General features: G+C 43.9%; 1 protein-coding gene and 1 pseudogene across 3 annotated transcripts in view; one reads left to right on the top strand and one right to left on the bottom strand.

Moving 5' to 3' along the window:
* Nucleotides 1-7,500, top strand: part of LOC118495060 — a 1,111,612-nt pseudogene that overhangs the window by 1,066,891 nt on the left and 37,221 nt on the right.
* Nucleotides 1-7,500, bottom strand: part of LOC116058411 (diacylglycerol kinase delta) — a 42,184-nt gene that overhangs the window by 31,339 nt on the left and 3,345 nt on the right. The window contains exons 2-7 of one of the 3 annotated variants that reach the window (XM_031311242.2): nucleotides 6,082-6,192; nucleotides 5,422-5,502; nucleotides 4,243-4,347; nucleotides 3,601-3,733; nucleotides 3,060-3,166; nucleotides 1,769-1,894 (exon numbers count right to left, since the gene is read on the bottom strand). In XM_031311242.2, coding sequence (XP_031167102.1) covers nucleotides 1,769-1,894; nucleotides 3,060-3,166; nucleotides 3,601-3,733; nucleotides 4,243-4,347; nucleotides 5,422-5,502; nucleotides 6,082-6,192 — 663 coding nt within the window. Of the gene's footprint in view, nucleotides 1-1,768; nucleotides 1,895-3,059; nucleotides 3,167-3,600; nucleotides 3,734-4,242; nucleotides 4,348-5,421; nucleotides 5,503-5,901; nucleotides 5,967-5,992; nucleotides 6,055-6,081; nucleotides 6,193-7,500 lie in introns of those variants that run through there. The other 2 variants (XM_031311243.2, XM_031311244.2) reach the window with 2 other exon arrangements.

Genomic DNA, 7,500 nt, shown 5'->3' with positions numbered 1-7,500 from the left:
ACCTCTGGAATCTGTCACTGCAACTTCACATATGTGCTCTCTCGCATCACAAAGTGGCCAATCTGCACCTCGACTTTCACAACACTCTTGACGATACATTTGGTGCAAAACTAATTAGTACCTGTGGACTTAGGCTGTGGAGCTCTGAGCTAACAGAACGGGAAAATCAGGGTTTCTATCACCAGATGAGGGACAACTCTGTCTGGCTTATTTATGTAGCATGGAAACTTGGTGGAATAGCATGCTAGCGTTAGCTAACTAGCAGCCAGCCCGCTTCTAAATAAATACCTTTTAATTATCTAAACATTTTTAACAGTCAAACTAAAACACTGGCGGTGAGCTCCACGGCCTGCAGCCGCAGACGGACCGTCATCAGTGGGGATCGACCAGTGTAGCAACACTGCTTTTGCCAGAAAGCTTCGCTGCCGACCTCGACCTGCAGTCGGAGCTCCAGCGGGACACGGAGAGCCCCACATCCGGTAGCAGCGGCCCATCCCCCGGCCATGACCAGAGCTTGCTTTGCTGATGTTGTGCATCCCTGCTAAGAATTGCACCCGCTTGGGCAGAAACAATCATTTCTGCAGAATTCATTGCTGCCGAAAATTGCATCTAGGTAGCAAGGAAATGCTACTACAGAGTCTGATAAAACATTGATGTCTCTAAACCTTCTAAAATCCTAATCATTATTGATGAACATGACAAAGAGATTTACTATTGCCTAGTTTTTAAACAGTACTTTGCCTTATAAAATCATTATTTTCCCTAGTGGATGCAATTCTCGGCAGGGATGCGAAACTTGGCACCTGTTACCCACTGATGACGGTCCGTCTGCGGCTGCAGGCCGTGGAGCTCACCGCCAGTGTTTTAGTTTGACTGTTAAAATGTTTAGACAATTAAAAGGTATTTATTTAGAAGCGGGCTGGCTGCTAGTTAGCTAACGCTAGCATGCTATTCCACCAAGTTTCCATGCTACATAAATAAGCCAGACAGAGTTGTCCCTCATCTGGCGATAGAAACCCTGATTTTCCCATACTGTATAAAAGGCTTTTCCCGTTCTGTTAGCTCAGAGCTCCACAGCCTAAGTCCACAGGTACTAATTAGTTTTGCACCAAATGTATCGTCAAGAGTGTTGTGAAAGTCGAGGTGCAGATTGGCCACTTTGTGATGCGAGAGAGCTCATATGTGAAGTTGCAGTGACAGATTCGAGAGGTTGTAATCACTGAGTTGTGGTTGTGATGGAAAATGAACCAGAGTAAAATAAAAAGTATCTGAGTAAATGTTGCATTATAAGTTTGCAGCTGTCATTGTGTTCATGTAAATATCAATCTACACATTTGTGAATATTGTTTCTGTAACTTCACATTCAGAATACAGGTGTGTGAACATTTTTACAAGTGCAAATTTTAACATACAAGTTCAGATTTTTTGTTCTACAAGCTCTCCCTTTTTGCACCATATTTACCTTCATACAAACGTTTTGTGTGTACTAACGTTACTGTGGAGCTAACGTTACGTACCGAGTAACGTTACGTAACGTTAGCTCTATAATGTTGTTCTAACGTTACTCGGTACGTTTTATATATATATATATATATATATATATATATATATAGTAATATAAAACATATCATATAAAATACACCTTAACTAGTTACATAACTAGGTTTTGTTTCAGTACAGCTGTGTGAGTGATCAAACCACAGCTGTGTTCTGATTGGCTGATGAGACTCAATGGCTAGCTGTGTTCTGATTGGCTGATGAGACTCACCATGGCTTTACACCAGAGGCACCTCCAGTCCTGCAGGCGGAGGACGCTGCCACACGTTTTATCACAGACGTTACACTTAGCAGAAACAGGCAGGTTCCCCTCCAGCCACTGGTGGGGCATGGACACCTGGGGACAGACAGGACAGAGAGGACAGAGCGGACAGACAGGACAGAGAGGACAGAGAGGACAGACAGGACAGGACAGAGAGGACAGACAGGACAGAGAGGACAGACAGGACAGGACAGAGAGGACAGAGAGGACAGACAGGACAGGACAGAGAGGACAGAGAGGACAGACAGGACAGAGGAGACAGAGGACAGAGGAGAGGACAGAGGTCAGTATTTCCACCAGACTCCATGTAAATAATCAGTACTTTTAGCGTGTATAGAGCCAGCATATTTCCACCAGACTCCATGTAAATAATCACTACTTTTAGCGTGTATAGAGCCAGCATATTTCCACCAGACTCCATGTAAATAATCACTACTTTTAGCGTGTATAGAGCCAGCATATTTCCACCAGACTCCATGTAAATAATCAGGACTTTTAGCATGTATAGAGCCAGCATATCTCCACCAGACTCCATGTAAATAATCAGGACTTTTAGCGTGTATAGAGCCAGCATATCTCCACCAGATTCCATGTAAATAATCAGGACTTTTAGCGTGTATAGAGCCAGCATATTTCCACCAGACTCCATGTAAATAATCACTACTTTTAGCGTGTATAGAGCCAGCATATTTCCACCAGACTCCATGTAAATAATCAGGACTTTTAGCGTGTATAGAGCCAGCATATCTCCACCAGACTCCATGTAAATAATCAGGACTTTTAGCGTGTATAGAGCCAGCATATCTCCACCAGACTCCATGTAAATAATCAGGACTTTTAGCGTGTATAGAGCCAGCATATCTCCACCAGACTCCATGTAAATAATCAGGACTTTTAGCGTGTATAGAGCCAGCATATTTCCACCAGACTCCATGTAAATAATCAGGACTTTTAGCGTGTATAGAGCCAGCATATCTCCACATGTAAATGGGTGAATTAAGGGTTTATTTCAACCAAACCAGAGTGGTGATTGTTGGAACAGTGGAAAGATGAACCAAGACGGCTTTTGATAGTTTGATTTAGTTTCTGTCCACTTTGAATGAAGTGTGTTTTACCATGATAAAAGTCCTGATTATTTACATGGAGTCTGATGGATTTGGTGATGGGGATTGCGGGGCAGTTTCATGTTCACTGTCTGTGTGTGTGTGTGTGTGTGTGTGTGTGTGTGTGTGTGTCTCACCCCGTCCTCGTCCTCGATGATGTCCTTCCCGATAGAAGCCAGCGTCGTCCATTTACAGTTGTTGGTGGCTCGTACTGCACAGCGCTTATGAGCCTTAAACTTACACACTGACACACACACACACACCCAGACACACACCCAGACACACACACACACACACACACACACACACACACACACACACAAGCGTGGTTAATACATGCCCCCTGACAGCACCTCTCTGTGTGTGTGTGTGTGTGTGTGTGTGTGTGTGTGTGTGTGTGTGTGTGTGTGTGTGTGTGTGATCTTTGTGTATATTATGTGTGTGTACTATGTGTATATTCAGTGTGTGTACTATGTATGTGTTCTGTGAGTATAGTGTGTGTATTTGTACCTTCACAGGACAGGCCGTGGGATGTGACCCCGGACAGCGCCTCTCTGTGTAGTGTGTGTAATCTTTGTGTATCTTCTGTGTGTATTCTGTATGTATTCTCTGTGTGTATTATGTGTGTATTCTGTATGTGTTCTGTGTGTACTATGTGTGTACTGTGTGTATTTGTACCTTCACAGGACAGGCCGTGGGACGTGACCCCAGAAAGTGCCTCCCTGCAGACGTTGCAGTAGGTCGGTCTGGCGTGAGAACAGGCGTACCAGTTGTGTGTCCCACTGAAGTGGTCCATGCTGTACTGGGTGGACTGGAGGAGAGACACACACACAAAAAGTCCTGATTATTTACATGGAGTCTGGTGGAAATATGCTGGCTCTATACACGCTAAAAGTCCTGATTATTTACATGGAGTCTGGTGGAGATATGCTGGCTCTATACACGCTAAAAGTCCTGATTATTTACATGGAGTCTGGTGGAGATATGCTGGCTCTATACACGCTAAAAGTACTGATTATTTACATGGAGTCTGGTGGAGATATGCTGGCTCTATACACGCTAAAAGTCCTGATTATTTACATGGAGTCTGGTGGAGATATGCTGGCTCTATACACGCTAAAAGTACTGATTATTTACATGGAGTCTGGTGGAAATATGCTGGCTCTATACACGCTAAAAGTCCTGATTATTTACATGGAGTCTGGTGGGTTGGTGATGGGGATTGACATGACTCTGATTACAAGAGACAGACAGACAGACAGACAGACAGACAGACAGATAGAGAGACAGACAGAGAGACAGACAGGCAGACAGACAGACCTCATAGTTGTGTCTGTTCTGGATGCAGCGTAGAGCAGCCATCCACTCCTCCATCTCCTTCCTGTTGTCAGCACACAGGATGAGACGTCTGCAGGGGGTGATGACCTGGTACACACACAGACAGACACACACACACACACACACAGACACCCAGTATCACCAGGTTGTTATGTTGTTGGTGCAGCTGGACCTTTGTTGTGATGACAGTAGACCCAGGTTTCCTGTTTCCTACCATTACAGGGTGCGTGTCATACTGGAGGCAGAGAGCCAGACTGGTGAGCTGGTCCTCTACTGCAACTACCTCAAGTACTGAAGCTTTCCTATTGTTCTTATATAACTGCTGACTCAATAAAACGTGATTTCAGTTGGATCTGTCTTTAATTTTGCAGTGTTACTGTGATATATATGTATATTGTAGCGTATATTGCAGCGTTCCCCCTGAGTGTACCCCTCTGGTTGGTAAAATAATGGCCAGGATTTCGGGGAAAAGGTACGATATGTGTCTCCATTTCAAACATCACTGCAGGTTGACTGTTTTTAGCAGCAGAGGTTGATTGTGGGCGAGAGGGCAACAACACTGTCGTGGTTAGCTCGCCGAAACTCTACTGCCGCTGCCTCGGCAACTTAGCTAATGTCCGCTAGCATACGTACAGGCTAACTATAGCCAGTTAGCTTTGTGTGTAACGTAATAAAACCCACCCATCTCGTAGGAGTTTGAAGCTTAATATTTTATTCAATAACATTATGGTACAAAAGGAGCTCTAACGCCACAGGTCTTATGTTGACAACGTGGACGCAGATATAAGAAACTACGAAGGCAGTCGTAATGTTTACCTAGCAGGCTAGGCTAACGCTGTTGCGCTAACGTTAGCAAAACATCGATGTAGCTTTAGCTAGTAGTCTAAACTTGTCTCGAGTCCGGACCTTTAACGGTCTATGATCCGGACTCGAGTACTACAGCCGTGAAAGGTAGCTATCACTCATATATATATATAGATATATATATCTATATATATATATAGATATATATATCTATATATAGATATATATAGATATATATATATATATATATATATATATAGATCTATATATAGATATATAGCTAGCAGTCTAAACTTGTCTCGAGTCCAGACCTTTAACGGTCTACGGTCTGGACTCGAGTACTACTTGAAGACTCACGGTGAAGCTGTTGTTGACGTTCTTGGTGCTGGACTCGGCCACGCTGGCGTCTGATAGGTCCACCTCGTCAAAGATGATGGACTGAAAGAGACAGACAGACAGGCAGTCAGACAGACAGGCAGTCAGGGAGACAGGTCCACCTCGTCAAAGATGATGGACTGAAAGAGACAGACAGACAGGCAGTCAGACAGACAGGCAGTCAGGGAGACAGGTCCACCTCGTCAAAGATGATGGACTGAAACACACAGACAGACAGGCAGTCAGACAGACAGGTCCACCTCGTCAAAGATGATGGACTGAAACACACAGACAGACAGGCAGTCAGACAGACAGGTCCACCTCGTCAAAGATGATGGACTGAAACACACAGACAGACAGACAGACAGGCAGTCAGACAGACAGGTCCACCTCGTCAAAGATGATGGACTGAAACACACAGACAGACAGACAGGCAGTCAGACAGACTACAGTCTATAGTACCTTGGCAGTCTGGGCGTAGTACAGCGTCCTCCCTCTCAGTTTGAAGTATCTGAGCCTTATATATTATATAGTATATTATGTAGTATAGTACCTTGGCAGTCTGGGCGTAGTACAGCGTCCTCCCTCTCAGTTTGAAGTATCTAAGCCTTATATATTATAGTATATTACGTAGTATAGTACCTTGTCAGTCTGGGCGTAGTACAGCGTCCTCCCTCTCAGTTTGAAGTAGCGTCTCTTCCAGCGCTGGAACGAGTTGGTCTGTTTCAGCAGGTTTCCTTCCTTCAGCACCGTCTGAAACAACAAGATTATTATATTTGTTATGTGTATTAATACAGGAAGAACTGCGTCTGCAGCGCCTCGTGATTCAGTCCGTCAGGAAACAGCTGATTGGTCTGGTGACGAAACAACAGCAGCCTTTCACAGTTTATAGACCAACAGGAAGTGCTTTTACTGCTGCGGGGTGTGTTATAAAGACAGGGAAGGGAGGAAGGTAGGGAATGAAAGAAGAAAGGAAGTATGTAGGGAGGAAGGTAGGGAATGAAAGAAGAAAGGAAGTACGTAGGGAATGAAAGAAGAAAGGAAGTACGTAGGGAGGAAGGTAGGGAATAAAAGAAGAAAGGAAGTACGTAGGGAATGAAAGAAGAAAGGAAGTACGTAGGGAGGAAGGTAGGGAATAAAAGAAGAAAGGAAGTACGTAGGGAAGAAGGTAGGGAATGAAGGAAGAAAGGAAGTACGTAGGGAGGAAGGTAGGGAATGAAAGAAGAAAGGCAGTATGTAGGGAAGAAGGTAGGGAATGAAAGAAGAAAGGAAGTACGTAGGGAAGAAGGCAGGGAATGAAAGAAGAAAGGAAGTACGTAGGGAAGAAGGTAGGGAATGAAAGAAGAAAGATAGTATGTAGGGAGCAAGGTAGGGAATGAAAGAAGAAAGGAAGTATGTAGGGAATGAAAGAAGAAAGGAAGTATGTAGGGAGGAAAGTAGGGAATAAAAGAAGAAAGGAAGTATGTAGGGAAGAAGGTAGGGAATGAAAGAAGAAAGGAAGTACGTAGGGAAGAAGGTAGGGAATGAAAGAAGAAAGTATGTAGGGAATGAAAGAAGAAAGGAAGTATGTAGGGAATGAAAGAAGAAAGGAAGTATGGAGGGAGGAAGGTAGGGAATGAAAGAAGAAAGGAAGTACGTAGGGAAGAAGGTAGGGAATGAAAGAAGAAAGGAAGTATGTAGGGAATGAAAGAAGAAAGGAAGTATGGAGGGAGGAAGGTAGGGAATGAAAAAAGAAAGGAAGTACGTAGGGAAGAAGGAAGGGAATGAAAGAAGAAAGGAAGTACGTAGGGAAGAAGGTAGGGAATGAAAGAAGAAAGAAAGTATGTAGGGAATGAAAGAAGAAAGGAAGTACGTAGGGAAGAAGGCAGGGAATGAAAGAAGAAAGGAAGTACGTAGGGAAGAAGGTAGGGAATGAAAGAAGAAAAGAAATATGTAGAGAATGAAAGAAGAAAGGAAGTATGTAGGGAGGAAGGTAGGGAATGAAAGAAGAAAGGAAGTACGTAGGGAACAAGGTAGGGAATGAAAGAAGAAAGGAAGTATGTAGGGAGGAAGGTAGGGAAT

Source organism: Sander lucioperca, chromosome 5 (genome assembly GCF_008315115.2).
Source record: "Sander lucioperca isolate FBNREF2018 chromosome 5, SLUC_FBN_1.2, whole genome shotgun sequence".
Classification (NCBI taxonomy): domain Eukaryota; kingdom Metazoa; phylum Chordata; class Actinopteri; order Perciformes; family Percidae; genus Sander; species Sander lucioperca.
This window is presented reverse-complemented; position numbering and strand designations above follow the sequence as displayed.